Source organism: Mercenaria mercenaria, chromosome 18 (assembly GCF_021730395.1).
Source record: "Mercenaria mercenaria strain notata chromosome 18, MADL_Memer_1, whole genome shotgun sequence".
Lineage (NCBI taxonomy): Eukaryota > Metazoa > Mollusca > Bivalvia > Venerida > Veneridae > Mercenaria > Mercenaria mercenaria.
This window is the reverse complement of record NC_069378.1, coordinates 19,574,657-19,592,490: the sequence shown is the minus strand read 5'-3', so window position 1 is coordinate 19,592,490 and position 17,834 is coordinate 19,574,657. Positions and strand designations below refer to the sequence as shown.

General features: G+C 34.8%; 1 protein-coding gene across 6 annotated transcripts in view; it reads left to right on the top strand.

Annotated features, from left to right (window-relative positions):
• Window positions 1–17,834, top strand: part of LOC123537817 (epidermal growth factor receptor-like) — a 188,728-nt gene that overhangs the window by 105,969 nt on the left and 64,925 nt on the right. For all 6 annotated transcript variants that reach the window (XM_045321661.2, XM_053530543.1, XM_045321657.2 and 3 more), the window contains one exon: window positions 16,130–16,249. In XM_045321661.2, the coding sequence (XP_045177596.2) occupies window positions 16,130–16,249 (120 nt within the window). The remainder of the gene's footprint in view (window positions 1–16,129; window positions 16,250–17,834) is intronic.

Below are 17,834 nucleotides of genomic sequence, written 5' to 3'. Positions count from 1 at the left end.
GATTACCTTGATAAAATCTAGGCTGATTTCGAAAATGGGTCATCTGGGATCAAAAACTAGGTCACTAGGTCAAATCGAAGAAAAACATTGTGTATGCAATAGAGGATGTATTTTTCAATTGATCTTCATGAAATTTGGTCAGAGTGATTGCCTTTATGAAAACTAGGTCGGTTTTGAATATGGGTTATCTGAGGTCAAAAACTAGGTCACTAGGTCAAATTAAAAAAAAATCTTGTGTATGCGATAGAGACTGTTTTTTTCAGTTGATATTTATGAAATTTGGTCAGGTTGATTGCCTAAATGAAATCTAGGTCGAATTTGAATATGGGTCATCTGAGGTCAAAAACTAGGTCACTTGGTCAAATCAAAGAAAAAACTTCTGTATGTGATAGAGGCTGTATTTTTCAGTTGATCTTCATGAATTTTGGTCAGAATGATTGCCTTGATAAAATCTAGGTCGAGTTTGAACATGGGTCATCTAGGGTCAAAAACTAGGTCATATATAAGAAAATGCTTGTTTTATCGCAAGAGACCAATTTTTTGGTCCAATCTTAATGAAAATTGGTCAGAATATTTGTTTCCATGAAATCACTAGGTCAAACATGTTTTACACTGTTATGGAGTGTTTCTTAGGTGAGCGACCTAGGGCCATCTTGGCCCTCTTGTTACATTATAATTATGTCTCCCACCACACAGTGGTGTGGGAGACATATTGATTTACTCCTGTCTGTGTGTGTGTCTGTCTGTCTGTCAGTCTGTCTGCAACAAATCTTGTTCGCACTCTTTAAGTCGAACATTTCTCATCCGATCTTCACCAAACTTGAACAAAATGTGTTTGCCAATAAGTCCTGGGCCAAGTTCAATAACTAGCCAAATCGGCCCAGGCACTTCGGAATTATGGCCCTTTTATTACCGGTAGGCCGCTTACTCCAACATACCAATAGGATGCTTACTCCAACACTTACTCCAAAACTATCAAAGGTATATTTTCTGTGAGTAAACAGTATATAAAGACAGACTTACTATCAGATGATTAGGCAGTTGTGGGAGACATGCGCTTTTCTCAAAAGCAGCTCTAGTTATGTTCTGTCTTACAGTTTATAGGCAGCTTTAAAAAGGATACAATTAGTTGCACCGTTACTAAGCCATATTCGGAGCTGCTTTTACTTGTCCAACATTGCAAGTACGTAGTATCTTGTGATAAAGAAATAAATTTAAGGTTTAGGAGTATACCACCAAAACACAGAAATTTTTGATAAACGAACAACATCGTTACCAATATTTTAACTGACCATTACATGTTCTGCCGTACTGTCCCGTACTTAAAATTTTCTGAAAAAGTTGTCCCCCTTTGAAAATGAATGCCATTTGTAAAGAAATAAAAATAAACAATTGCTGAAAACTGTGTTCCACCTAGTTATGTGAAATTTCAACACTCGCACGCTATTGCAATTGCATCAAAACAAACTTGTGTAACAGTTCTTTGAAAATGGTGAGTTTTTAAAGGCGTTTGACTGTCCGGAAGATGGACCCCTTTAGGCAGTCCTTTTCCGGAATTCAGTGTTTATATCAGTATACTGACACATGTTTTGTAGTTTTTGTAATGATAGCGTATATATTACTCTAGGCCTTTTATTTTTGATCTTTCGGTTTACGGAACCGCCGCTCAAAAAAACGTGTTTTCAGAAAAAAAATAAAATTGGAAAAACGTGATTTTTTTATTTCCTCCGCTATGACATGAAAGCTTGCAGAAGAAAAAATGCATCGCTTATTCCAAAAAGAAAAAAAAAGTCTCGTTCTTCGAATATCCGTCACGGCGAACGAGTCAAATCAGCATTAGGAATTCCTATAATTCTATTTTTAAACTTCATATCTTATGCATGACGTAAACGTCCAATTAAAATTTCCGATATATACTGCGCCCAATCAACATGCTTGTTACGCAATTTATGAAACGTTTAAAAATGGCTGCGCCCAGGCTGTATTATTTCCAAAGTTTTGAAGTAATTTTAATGAAAATGCAAGAACATTCAAAGTTGCGACCTAGTGCTTTCCTGAAGAAATGGCCAATTGTCGGTGATATGCAGTCTGTATTTAGTATACAACTACGTTTATGGTAACTGTCGTTCCAATTACGGTGATTCTATGCACCGCTTATAACGCGAACTTGAAAGCATTTTTTCCCGAAAAATATCATTTAAATACACATTGATGACAGTACTTTTGTTTGATGATATAAACTGGTACAGGGGACATTAAAACTGTGTAATTGTAAGGCCCTGTAAGCAAACGTTTAGCCTGTACAGCTTTTTGGCGTCCAGTAACCTATTTTGTTTATAAGTTATGAATTACGTATTTTTAATGAAATTATTGTACGTTATATATTAACATCAGATTAATGTTGATTATAGATGTAATTACTGTCTTTTCCAATGTAGCTGTGCAGTAGATGTGGCAAGACAAATATTGACTAACAGAATTTTCAAAGATCATTGCAAAGATGAACTGTTGTGTTACATTAGGCCTATTCATAAAATAAATTAACAAATACCTTGGAAGAAAACCATATGAGGAAAGGCAAGGCTTCCAGTTAACAGACATAGGCTAGGTGTCTGTTTACCAGATGGCTAGACACTTCCTATTCCTAACACTTAAAAAGATAATTGCTTATTAGGCACAGTGCAGTGTATGCTGTACCCCTAAGTTTCAGATTGGGTCCATAAACAGCCAAGATGCTTGAAAGCTGCTGAGTGTAAAATCATATATCCATGGTGACAGTGTTGTTCAAATGTGGGGAATATTAGATTCTTCCATCTGTTGTTTAACAGACTGTATTAATTTCAGTCAGTGTTTAACATATGACTTCTATGTCTCCAATCATTTAGTTTGTGAGAATATATGCAGCTTTTATGTATAGTATGTACAGTCCTTTCAAGAAAAATGTTACAGCTACCTGCCCAGCTGTATATTAATGTAATTTCACAGAAATACCAAGACAAAATTTTTTCTCAAGCTGCTATGACAAGCCCCAAGGCTCATTTTTAATCAAATATAACCAAGGTCACAGGTATATTTGCAGGAAAAAGCATCAAAAGTGGGAAAGAAGATTATAACATGCAGCCTGTGTGATGTTATGTAGAATTTACCCATATTCCTTTCAAAGGTCCGTTTCCTACGGAAAAAAAAAATTCTGATTCTGATTTTTAATTTTATTTTTTTTCCCTCCTCCTACGACCATGTGTCATCCTGGCGGTTCGTAAACCAAAAAATAAAAAAATAATGGCCCTACAAAACAATGTCAGTATACTGATTTAAACATTGAATTCCGGAAAATGACTGCCTAAATGGGCCCCACTTCCGGACAATCAAACGCCTTTAAAAACTCACCATTTTCAAGGAACTGTTACACATGTTCGTTTTGATGCATTTGAAATAGCGTGCGAGTGTTGAAATTTCACATAACTAGGTGGAACACAGTTTTCAGCAATTGTTTATTTTTATATTTTTACAAATGGCATTCATTTTCAAAGGGGGACAACTTTTTCAGAATATTTTAAGTTAGGGACAGTACGGCAGAACATGTAATGGTCAGTTAAAAGATTGGTAACGATGTTGTTCGTTTATAGAATATTTCTGTGTTTTGGTGATATACTCCTAAACCTTAAATATAAAATTGACCATCTGAGGCAATAAGAATATTAAATTTTTGGTATATGAATAAAAGTAGAAACATTAATTAATTTTGGTGGTTTTACAATTTGTGTAATTTTACCTTTTGTATGTGTTATTTTTCATGCAAATGTTATTTTCAACAAAAATTATGTCTCTAAATATTTTGACACTATTAGTATCTGTAATAGCAAATGTGATACCTCAAATTGTTGGTTAACATTTAATTGTCTCAGAGTTCCAGGGAAAAGTGTCTCTGTATTATTATTATAGTTGAAACCAATTTTTGTTCTACAAAAGCTCATATTTCCCTGTAGGTTTTTGCTGAAGAATCGTGTCCCTATTACTTGTCAGTATCACATGTTATATGTGAAATATATAAGTATGGGAGACAGATGCGGGCAGTAGTTTCAAGACAGCCACAGAATGGGAAAATTCTTTAGGAGTCCCAGAGGCAGTAATGCTAGAAATGACTTGTTGAGTCCATTATTGTATTATTGAACAAATTTGTCTACAGTGGCATGTAGCTGACCATATCTTGCACCTGGTGCATGTCTCTTGAAGAATACAGATGTTGGCACAGAAATATCTCTACACCATGTTTGGCAGACACAGTGAAACCTGTGCTACTTTAGACCACCTGTGAACAGAGACCATTAATTTTGTCTTTTAAAACCACTTGTTACTATCCAGATTTATTTAATTTAATTACTGGTAATAATGTAGTGGATAAAAAGCAAATTAAAATTTACTAATATTTTGTTTGGGTTACATGCCTTCTTCAGGGAATTTTTTTTTTTTTTGGATTTAACGTCGCACCGACACATGATAGGTCATATGGCAACTTTCCAGCTTTAATGGTGGAGGAAGACCCCAGGTGCCCCTCCGTGCATTATTTCATCACGAGCGGGCACCTGGGTAGAACCATCGACCTTCCGTAAGCCAGCTGGATGGCTTCCTCACATGAAGAATTCAACGCCCCGAGTGAGGCTCGAACCCACATCGATGAGGGGCAAGTGATTTGAAGTCAGCGACCTTAACCACTCGGCCACAGATTATATAATAGTATTAAAACAATGATACAACTTCATATAGAATGTTAGGTAAAAATTCCTTGAAACAGACAGCAGTATAATAGACGCACCGTCATAGCTAATATAATCATGCATTAGTACATTTGAATATTAAAAGAAAGAATTTGAATATAGTTAGGTGCATGTTTCAGAGAAAAAAGTTTGAACATCACCAAATCATAGAAAGAAAGCATTGTTTTACATGAAAATTAAACAGCATATAAAACATGTATATTATTCTACAAAACCATTGTCAATTTACTCATATATATATTGAATTCCGTAAAGGGACTGCATGAAGGGGCCACACTTCTGGACAGATCAGCGCCTTTAAAAACTCACCATTTTTAAAAGGCTGTTACATGTCTACGTTTTGATGCATTTGCAACAACGTACCCGAGTGTTTAAACTTAAACATAACTAGGTAAAACATTGTTTTTGACAATTGTTTACATTTATTTCTTTACAAATGGCATTCCTTTTTAAAGGGAGACAACTCCTTTAGACTATTTTAAGTATCCAATTCTGTGGGACAGAACAGTAAAACAGTATTGAACAGATAAGGTGTTTGTCAAGATGTTATTCGTTTACTAATAATTTCCGTTGTTTTGTGATATACTGCTAAACGTTAAAACATAAGCAATACCGTGAGGTATATTATAAAGAAGCATCTAATCTGAAAATTAGCATTTTTAAAGAGATGAATAGTAACAAATACAAAGTAATTTAAACTGTTCATGAAGACCACCTGCAAAAAAAGAGACCAGTGTTTTACCCTTCTGAGAGTGGGCCTTATATACTGTTTTGACTATTATATGAATATATATATATATGGCAGTAATTTATGTCTCTGTAAGCCAGTTGCCGGAGAAATAAATTAGCAACATAATCTTTAAATGGTGACCAGGGCATGCTTCTACAAAAAGTTTGTTTTGCTGTTACACTGTTTCTCAGAAAGACAGAGGTGTCTTGCCTTTGTGTACCTTTGTGTGCCTTTGCCTGATCTGCTGTTTCGTTTTGTCTAAAACCTTTGTAAGTAATGACTGTAAAGGAGATATATATATATATATGCAAGTAATGCATTAGGCATAATGTGACAAGTTTATGTGCATCTTCTTGAGAAATATCTGCAATAAAGTCAACTAATAAAAGTCGTCCTCTGACTGCTAATTCAATTTGCAGGTGTTACACTAATAAATAGATATGTTATTTTAGGTAGATTTATAAGGTAATTAAACTTTTTAAAACTGGAATCATGCAGAAGAGAAGAGGGGGACGTGGGAGGGGAAGAGGGTGGAAGTAGTCGGAGTTGTTAAAGGCTACTTAATACGATCAGAACTGTACTGGAATCCTGAAGCTCATCGAGGTTGTGTTAAATAACCATAACTTCTTAACTGAAATACTGTTTAAAAAAGAACAACACTATTTTAAGGATGGACAGTCTTTGGCGACAGGCAGACGATAGACAGAAGGCTTGTCATAAGTGGTCAGTTGTCATAATGTACCTTAAGACAAATGAAGAGAAGAAAGCTGTAACTTACTCTTGAAGTTTTCAGTCAATTAGAATAGTTTTCCACTCACCACATGGATGTATCCAAGATCATCTTTGTAGATTATCAGTTGTGTAAGGCAAAATCCTGTCATAACAAATTGACCAACAGCATTGTTACATCTAATGACCATTTGCCCAGTGCCTACTTGTTTAGAACAAATTGGTATATTGGACAACCAAATGAAATTCTAATTTTTTGGTATAAACTGTTTAACTAAAGAAAAACAAAAGAAATAAACTGAATAGTTAACCACAAACATGACAATACAGAAAATAAAGAAAGAATAACTTAAACTGTGGCCATTCTGTTGTAAAAATGTGTTTAATTGAACATGAATAAAGTCTAGATATATCCTAATTACAATAATGATAATGCATTTAATAAATTAGAACATGGATGTATTTATTTGATGACATGATAACAAGCTGGATTTGAATTATAGAGGGCATGATTGGTCTAGACAGTTAAGACTGGGATCTTCCCTCTCTAATCGTTGATATTGAGATACGTTTTATCTCCTCTATTAAATAGTCTATATTTCTATGGGTTGAATTATGGAGGGCACGATTGATCTACAGACTGAGTTTAGACTGTGATCTTTCCTCTCTAATAATTGATATTGAGATACTTCTTATTCCCTCTATTAGTCTACATTTCTATGGTTTGAATTATGGAGGGCACTGATTGTCTTCTAGACTGAGTTTAGACTGGATCTTTCCTCTCTAATACATTGATATAACTGTAACCCTCTAATCTACTATTTCTATGGTTGAATTATGGAGGGCAGATTGATCTACAGACTGAGTTTAGACTGGATTTTCCTCTCTAATCATTGATATTGAGATACTTGTTAACCCCTCTGTTAGTCTACATTTCTATGGGTTGAATTATGGAGGGCATGATTGGTCTATAGACAGTTTAGACTGGGATCTTTCCTCTCTAATCATTAATATTGAGATACTTCTTAACCCCTCTGTTACTCTACATTTCTATGCTTTGAATTATTATAGAGGCATGATTGATCTTTAACAGTTTAACGAGCTTTCCCAAATATGTTACATTGAATCTTTACCTCTCTAAGTCATTGATATTAGATTTTATACTCTGTAACCCTAGATATAAATCATTCTGCAATTTCTAGCTGGCTTTGAATTTTAGGAGGATCTACAGACTGAGTTTAGACTGAGACCTTTCCTCTCTAATCATTGATATAACCCCTCATAAGTCTATATTTCTATGGTTGAATTATGGAGGGCACGATTGATCTACAGACTGAGTTTAGACTGGGATCTTTCCTCTCTAATCATTGATATTGAGATACTTGCTAACCCCTCTGTTAGTCTACATTTCTATGGTTGAATTATGGAGGGCACGATTGATCTACAGACTGAGTTTAGACTGAGACCTTTCCTCTCTAATAATTGATATTGAGATACTATGGAGGGCACGATTGATCTACAGACTGAATTTAGACTGAGACCTTTCCTCTCTAATTATTGTGACATTGATATACTTGTTAACCTCGATCTCTACTATAGATCAGGCCAGTCTCCAATTCTATGCATTGAGTTATGACGGACATGATTGATCTTCAGACAGTTTAGACTGGGATCTTTCCTCTCTAATCATTGATATACTTCTTAATCATTTGATTAGTCTATATTTCTATGGTTGAATTATGGAAGGCATGATTGATCTTTAAACAGTTTAGACGGAGACCTTTCCTCCCAAATTATTGTTACATTGATATACTTATGTTAACCTCTATAGTCAGTGATACATTAAGGTATTTTATAACCTCTGGACATAGATATAAATCATTCTGCAATTCTAGTGTGCTTTGTATTTTAGAGGGCATCATCAATCTGGACAATTTAGACAGAGACCTTCCTCTCTAATCATTGATACATTAAGATAGTCTTGTTAACATACCAAGAATCTCCTGAAATCATGCTTTCATGTTCAAACAACATTATCATCTGCAAATAAAATCTCTTGTAATTCTTGGTCAATTTGCATTGTAATTAAACAACTTGATACAAATCTTGGGTAATTGAGTCAATATTATATTCAGGTTGTGACACTCACTATTCTGCTTTAATCAGTCAGTTTTGTCTTTGAGGTATATGCAGCAAAATAAAGAAGTTTAATTACTGTAATTCCTTCTCTCCACAGCGCACTCAGTGCCATGGTTCCAAGATTGTACAATTTAGTTTGGAGACCAGTCTTGGACTGCAGCCTTGCCATTGGTCAATTTCAAAATCGTATTCATAAACAACCAATCCACTCAGTAAATTTTCAGTGAACACCCCTTCGAATATAAAAATGGTATTGCCCAAACTGAATGATGGACCAGTCCATTTTAGAAGTTTAGCAGGGTAAAGGTTAAGTTCTGTGGCTCGCTTTCATGCTGTGTGGTATCAAATGTAACAGTGTAAAATGACATACTTTAAGAATCCGGATCATATTCTTGAAAACTCAGTAAATATTTGATTAAGTGAAGTGGTAATGCAACATCGGCTAGTCCTTTCAGCGAATCGATCAAATGATTAATTTTTTCTTTTTCAACTCACACTGATGTTTACTAATTGTCTAATGATTGCCTTACCTTTATTGTGTCAGGTAAATTAGTTTAAATGTACATACACAGTTATAAGAGATACATTAGTTTAACGGCTGGTTCGTTGATTGGAGTTTAAATTCGATTTCGTTTTATTAGTAAACAGTTTCTTTAAGAAGGAAAATAATGGTTTAATAATTAATAACTGGGTTAAAATGTGTAGGTTTCTCTTCAGTTAATATTTAATGAATTTTGTTTGACTTTCAAAGTAAGTCATATTGTGACATTATTGAAAAACCTGAATAATATATGATGATGAATTATAACTTTGAAGAACTGAAACATTAATTTGTAATAAATCATAGGGAGTCTATTAATTTGTCATTTGACGACTAATTAACCAATGGAAATAAAAAAAAAATTATAGAATTTTTTTTTTTTAGATAAATTCAATATTGGGTATTAAGAAAGAGGAAGACGGGCATAAGAATCTGATGTAGTGGTTTATATTTTGAAATCATTAAATCTTGGGGGTATGAATTTTAGTGCTGTTGTCATAGTGAAATAATTGTTGTTAATACTTGGATTCAGTCAATATTTACATGTCAATTATTCAGCTAAAAATATCATGATTGCAATTCTTCACCAGAATGGTTGTATGACACTAAATATAGTTTTATTTTGTGGCTTTTTTCACTTAGGGTAGTAGACCCATAATGACAATCTGGAAACATGTTTACTATACTGTAAATTCATTATATTTCGTGGGCATGAAATCTTGTGGTTTTGGTCAAAACGGCAATTTTGTGGGGATATGAATTCGTGGATATCATTACTTTTGAACATAAAATGAATGGGAATTGTACTTGTTCGTTGGGATTAAATTTCGTGCATTAACTCAACCACGAAATCCACAAAAATTAGTCCCCCACAAATATTAATGATTTCACAGTATGCCATTTAGGCATGGAAAACCATTGTGAGCTTTGAGTTACTTAAACGTCCGAAAAATGCAAAATTGCATATTATTAACGAGAAGATTTAATTGCTTGGAAATTGCTAGGCACTACCTGAAGACTTTGTCAGCAATGGAAACCTTATCATTGATCATGTCATAAACCATATTTATTTATAATCCATTGATGGTAAAATTATTCAACATGACACTTCTATTTATAGATCTCTGCCCACTTTAGAGTCCATTTTCAAAAGTTAAATTGACAGTGTTGCCACGTTGGCATTGTTTTCTTAAGTTCTGTGGGCTGTGATTTTACATGAATAACATTCTATTAAGTGTGTGGAATCCATTAATAAAAGCTACTGGTAACACTGGTTAGGTTGACATTTTCATAAGTCTCTGAGGTATCCCATTTGAGACCAACAGAATACATCATATCTAGCGGTTTTTGTAAAACTATCGTAACTGAATTTAAATGAATAACGCAGATAATTCAGTTGTACCTCCAGTGATCAATAATCATTCCATTAGAGATGGGCACATTATCTAGATTAACATTTTTAGATTAGATATCCCTCACTTTAAAGAGTCAAAGAGTTTTCCGAATGATTGTACAACGTGTGACAAAAATAGGGTAAGAATAAAGTTGTTTCCAATGTGCTGTGTAGCACTACATTTAGTTAGTCCTTACATGATATTTTTTCTGGAAATAAAATATTATTTTGTGCTTGAAAGTTGCATTGTCTCTGATCAAAACCAGCAGTAGAACTTAAAAACAAACAGGAAAAAGTATTGCAAAGGGTTCTCTAATCTAAATAATTACTCTGAAAAACACTTTCATTACTTTCATGTTTACTAAATAAATTCTTAAAAAAACATATGAAAAATGAAAGGGAGGAAATCAGCAATAAATTATGGTATAAAAAAATGAAAGGGAGGTAATTGGTGTGTATTGGTCGTGGTAATGTATAGTACGCAACTAATTTCTGTTCTGGAAATGATCAGAAAATTTAAGTTCCAGCGTATAAGTCGCTGTTAAATTTCGAATTTTTCCCAGCAATATTAAATTTACCAGCGGCAGCCGTGTTAATGCTGCGGACTGAATTATTAACAGAATCAGATTGGTGGAAAGCGTACGGCGTTATTTTCGACCCCAAACTGTTTTGTACCAACGGTAGTATGACGGTAACTGACTTTCATCTGAAAAAAGTTGTTTTTTATTCATTTTTATTATACTTTGAAAAATACCTGTAATTATGCAAGTTAAAGTGTGAATTGTTTGCACAGCAATTATTAACACCTTACCGCATTCAGTAATTAACCGCGTTCCTTTGATTCTGAGTGCAAAAAACAACAACGAAATATCTGTTTTGGGGGGTTATTTTTATGTAAAAATAAAAGTACAAATTTTATCTTTCAAGTTTTTATTACGCTTTGAATTATTATAAACAAAGTTTGGAATGGAGGACGGATCTGTCCGGATTTTATCCAACCCGGTGTACATGTAAAGTACCTGTCAATGACGTCCAGTAAAACGAAAGTAGATACAAACATAATTCAAACTGCAAGTACGGCTTTGAATCATAGTTATTCGTAATTTTAATGGCCTGTATGGGATATTTACGATATACTTTATTAAAAATAACCGCTCTTCCTTGAAACGCCGCCGAAATTGATATTTTTTACCATTTTGTTCGTTCGTAACAGATGCACCTAATTTTGTGAGTTTCGCAGCCGGAAAATTGGCTCGAAAAAATTTCTACTGGCAATGTTCTGTCGTATAAGTCACAGAAACCTTTTCAGGCAGCAAAATGAGTAAAAGATGTGCGACCTATATGTCCCAAAATACGGTAGTAATAAATTTTTATAATAAATAGAAGGGAGGTAATTAGCAATTAAATATTGTAAGAAATGAAAGGGAGGCAATCAACAATTAATGGGGTATTTTTTACAATACTACCGTATAACTCCGTATTAACGCCCCCCCCCCCCCCCCCCCCCATGTTTTTTTGGGGAAAATAAAAAAATCTTACCTTCAAAAATTGGTCCTAGATCCAACACAATAATATCCAGATAATAACAATTCCATAACAATACAAGTGAATTTCAAAAAAAAACACACACTTTATTAACACAAACTTTTAAACACGTCAACAGGCATGGAACAAATAAATCTACTGTGTGTATTAAAGAACTGAATATGCCACGCTATAAACGCTACAGTATTGATCGAATTTAACTCGGATGATGTCACTCAGCGCGCGACTTTACACAGATTCCCAGTACGATTACGTATCGGGTTATGTCAGTACATGAATTGGGATAAACAGGGGGACGTTTATACGAGTTACTGTTCGGATCAAATTTTTCGTAAAATGCATCGCCCCCGAGGGCGTTTAAACGGGGTTATACGGTATATCAAATTTGCAAGTTTAAAGTGCTTAAAAATTCTAAGCAAAATAGTACCAGCATGCAATAATAGATACAAAGTTGTTTGTACTGACAAAGACTTGTTTGCAGGCTGTGAAATTGCTAAATTTTGTAATTCACCCGTTATGCTCAATAGGCAGAGAACAAAACGGCTGTTCAAAAGAGGTGATAGGTTTGAATCTGTGATGATTGGCATTTGAGAGCTAATTTATTTTGCTTGTGATTCATATTGAGAAGTTGTTACGTTACTTGCAGAGAACAGGATGCTAAACACTGGAAAGTTGTTTGTTTAACTGGTCAGTGCATATATCAGTAACTGAAAAGTGCGGGAAAACGTGAAAATTCGCAACAAAATAAAAAACTTACTAGCATATTTTCTGTTTTTTAGCTGAAATGATTATTTCATGGGGACATGAATCAGTCATTGTCAAATTTTAAGTGGAATTGTATTTGTTCATTAGGAGTGAATTAATACGGTGGATTGATACAGCCCTTAGCCTTTAGCCTGCTCACCAGGTGGCAATGAATTCTGCCTGTGCGACCAGTGCAGACCAAGATCAGCCTGCACATTTGTGCAGTCTGATCATGGTCTGCGCTGTTTGCCATTCAGTCAGTATCTTTTGGTAAGCACCCCTTTTAACATGAATGGTACTATCCAAATTGAATGATAGACAAGTTCATTATAGAAATTCAGCAGGGTAAAGGTTAATCATGAATGAAAATTAGTCTCCTATAAATATCATTGATTCTGCCATATTGTGCTTAGATCTGACAAAGGCATTTGGAACTGGTTTCAGTGTCCAAAACCTTGCTATTAGCCAGTTTCAAAATTGTGCTTAGAAACAACCAATGAAATGCCGGAGTTTTAAAACTGGTCTTTCATCTTAGTACTTACATCAGTCTGACTGAGTTTAGAGATAATAAATTACAGTCTCTGCCATGTCTGCAGTCCTTGTCTGGTCTCTTTATTTAGCTCAGCTTTTGGAAAGATTATACAAGTGTGTATAAGCTGATACAATAAAGGTTGATTAAATAGCAATAAATAATCTGAGACTGAGAATGGGAGTATTCATAAAATTAGAGTACAATGACTTATTTATTAGTGTACTTTAAGGACATGTACCAGAGCTTATGAGATCATGCCACTTCATCCGCTCCCCCTTCCCCCCCCCCCCCCCCCCCCCCCCCCCCCACACACACACCCCAGCCATACCGAATCTGGAGGCAGATAGTGTTTGAACTGTCATTCAGTTGATTATTCCATCCATCCATCAGTAGTTCACACTTTCTTGTGAAATGAACTTTTTTTTATCCAATTCAAATGAAACTTGGTATACATAATCAGCTCAACATCATTCTTGTTCTTTTAACCCTTAGCCTGCTGCAGGCAAATTTAACACCCTTTGCAAACAGCTTGGAACCAGATCAGACGCCGATTAAATCGGCGTCTGATCAGGTTCCAAGCTGTTTGCTACTCTGACAATATTTCTTCCAATTTTGGAGCAAATTGAATGAACTTTACAATTTTAGCAGACGACATTTCCAGCAGACGACAATTTATCTAGCATGCTAAAGGTTTAACAACTGTTTGATGGGTCTTCATTAAACTTGATCTGTAGCATATAGATTTCTTGCCCTATCCCTGTTGTCAGTTTTCACTTCTTCTAATGTTGCACAGCTTCCAAACTGTACGTAATTGACTTACCTGAAGGCTGCTTGTATTTGTACATTGTTGAAAATCTATTTAAAATTTATAACATTTTTCTTCTATAAGCCCTCAAAATCTAATTGCTCCTCTGCTTTAAAGATGCTAGAAATTTCTGTAATAAAAATAGAAGTGATACAAATCAGTGTATTAAAACTTGTAGAGCCTATGTTTGAAATTTTAACATTTTATGGAGGATGCCTACATTTATCTTTACTGCATATCACATATATAATAAAGATAGAGGAAAATTGCTTAAAACCACAAGTGTGCAGGGATTGGGAAAAGATAAGTCCGAAGTTGCAATGCACCATTAAATTTACTGTTCCTCTCACTTGTTTTGTAACAGTGATTTTCATAAAATCAGCTAAAGCAACTCTGATGAAAGCAGTCTGGAACTATGAAACACTACAAAAATGCTAGAGCATTGTCAAAAAAGAACCATTTAAAAAGTTTGGATATGCAGAATAAAATTTCCTAAAAATCTCAGAACCATAAAACCCAGCAAAAGTGCAAAATACCTGTTTCTTTCTTTCTTCTTCCTTTTTTTTTTGACAGAAACCACCAAGTTTTATATCGATGAAATGAAACTTTTCAAGGTATACAAAAATGTTTCACATTTTACAGTTAAATATGTAATGATTGTTAAAACATGTACCTGGCAGACAGGTACCAGACAGTTGTTAGATATGAATGTTTTCACTATCATAGACTTTTACTGATAAGCCTTTGGCTGGATTTAATGTTTTTGATAGTTTTACAGCCAAATTATTACACCTGATTGTCAATTAGGGATTTGAGGGTTTTAACTTCTTTATAAAAAAGATTGCTGCAGTTTTGCATATCTTAATTTAAAAAGAAAAAAAGAAAACAGATGGTACTCGGCCAAAATTTGAGAAGTAGTTCGCCAAAATTTGAGAGGTAGTCAGTCGGATAATTATGATATCAAAGATTTATTCAATATTGATCTGTTATATATATTTAATCTAATAAATAGCCCTGCACATTTTCTTTGAAACAACATCTAAATCCACCCTCCACAACACCTCAACTTTTACCCAAGTCACGAAAGGTGCTCAGTCTTTTAACCTTTAGCCTGCTGCCAGCAGTTGACTTTGCCTTTGCAACCAGGGCACAGACATGTAGGCTGATCTTGGTCTACACTGTTCGCTATTTAATCAGTAAATTACCAGTGAACATTCCTTCAAATAATAAGTGGTACTGCCCAAATTGAATGATGGAACTGTCCATTTGGTAAATGTTACAAAAATGCATATTTCTCCAAATAAAACTAAATTGCCTATGTAGAAGCAGATTACAATAAATATGAAATTAGAAAAATAATACCACTTCTTATTTTTATTGCCATGTAACTAGTTCTGTAGGTAGTAGGTTACAGATTGTATACAGTGACATACATATGTTCTGTTTCATCTATTAACCTTTACGCAGCTAAATTTCTATAATGAACTTGTCCATCTTTCAGTTCAGACAGTACCATTAACTGTTTCAAAAGGGTGCTTAAGTAAATAAATACTGACTGAATGGCAAACAGTGCGGATCTTGATCAGACTGCATATCAGTGCATGGTTTTGCAAGGCTGATCATGATCTTCACTGGTCGCAAAGGCAGAATTTATCATGTCTATCATGATAAGGGTTAAGGTAAGGAGATTGAACTGTCATATAAGCCTGCTTCAGATAGACCTGGGTCAAGGTCAATCATTCTAAAATTAGCATGTAATTGTAGCTGTAGTAAGTTTACACAAAGAATGAAAGTTGAAGGGTCAATGACAGTAATTACAAAAGTTTTTTTTTTTTGTTTTAAGCAGACCGAAACGTTAATAAAACTGAGGGAGAACTATAGAGTCTTTAAACATTTGGTACCCCTTAGGGTAAATACTGTGTTGTAGCACAGTTAGTTTCAAAAGTTCAAGGTCACTCATTCTAAAATTAACTTGTATTTTAGCTGTAGTATACTTGCACAAAAGAAATGGAAACAGGTTTTTAAGAGTAGCTGTATACTCACAGAAAGTAAAGGTTCAAGGTCACTCATTCTAAAATTAACTTGTATTTATAGCTGTAGTATACTTGCACAAAGAATGAAAGGTCAAGGGTCATGACCACATGTAAAAGTACAAGGTAACTTATTCTAAAAATAGCTAATTTTTGTATATTTCAGGAGCATATGGGACAGCATGTGAAGTGAACAGTGACTGTCAACTAGGCTTTGTCTGTCTGTATAAAAAGTGTGCCTGTGATAATAATTATTTCTATGACAACAAAGGTGTTTGTAAGAAAAGTAAGTTTTAAATTTAGAACTAAAGTATTTCCCTGGATATTCCATTCAATGAAAAATCTAGTAATCATTGATTTTGTTGTAGAAATAGGAAGTACATGTTATAAAATTAAAAGTGGGGAAAAAAAAGGATGTTACTGGAGAACGAGGTAGCCAACATCAGAAATTTAAGAATGACCACGTATTCTGTGTGTGTAATTGGTATGAAAAATGCCAAATACCTGTACTGAAACTGTCATTGTAAATGGGTCTACCTTTTAAATATTAGACAATGCAGGAGTAGTGATACCAAATTTTGTTTTTGATTTAAAAAAAAAAAAAAATTAGATGCACATTTAAAGAAAAGGAGACAGATTTGCTGTTTCTGCAGTAGGAATTTCCATATGAGCTGCACCATGAGAAAACCAACATAGTGCGTTTGCGACCAGCATGGATCCAGACCAGTCTGGTCAGGATCCATGCTGTTTGCTTTCAAAGCCTACTGCAGTTAGAGAAACCGTTAGTGAACAGCATGGATCCTGACCAGAATGTGTGGCTCATATAATTTTCACATGATATAACTGTATGCTCAGCACATAGAAACAGAGAATTAATTATTCTTAGGTTAGTTGTACTGTTGTCAAAAAACAACATTTTAATGCAAATTAATGTTAAGTGATTATCATTTTAGGGGAAAATTTGTTTGAAGCAGTGTTTTAAAACTAATTTTATGGTGATCAGATCTTACAGAGATAATTTTTATGTAGGGACATTGAACATTTGAAAACCGATTGTTGATCAGAACTGTTGTTCTAGTTTTCATTGTTTTGCTATAAACTGGTACGATTCATTTTTATACGCCCGTTTGAAAAACGGGACGTATTATGGGAACGCCCCTGGCGGGCAAGCGGCGTCAACAGACTTTGTCCGGAGCATATCTTCTACATGCATGAAGGGATTTTGATGAAACTTGGTACAGTTGTTCACCATCATGAGACGGAGTGTCATGCGCAAAAACCAGGTCCCTAGGTCTAAGGTCAAGGTCACACTTAGAGGTCAAAGGTCAAATTCATGATGCCTTTGTCCGGAGCATATCTTCTTCATGCATGGAGGGATTTTGATGAAACTTGGTACAGTTGTTCACCATCATGAGACAGAGTGTCATGTGCAAAAACCAGGTCCCTAGGTCTAAGGTCAAGGTCACACTTAGAGGTCAAAGGTCAAATTCAAGAATGCCTTTGTCCGGAGCATATCTTCTTCATGCATGGAGGGATTTTGATGAAAGTTGGCACAGTTGTTCATCATCATGAGACGGTGTGTCATGCGCAAGAACCAGGTCCCTAGGTCTAAGGTCAAGGTCACACTTAGAGGTCAAAGGATACAAGAAAGAAAACTTTGTCCGGAGCACATCTTCTTCATGCATGGAGGTATTTTGATATAACTTGGCACAAATGTTCACCACCATGAGGCGGAGTGTCATGCGCAAGAACCAGGTCCCTAGGTCTAAGGTCAAGGTCACACTTAGAGGCCAAATGTCAGATACAAGAATGACTTTGTCCGAAGCATTTCTTCTTCATGCATGGAGAGATTTTGATGTAACTTGGCACAA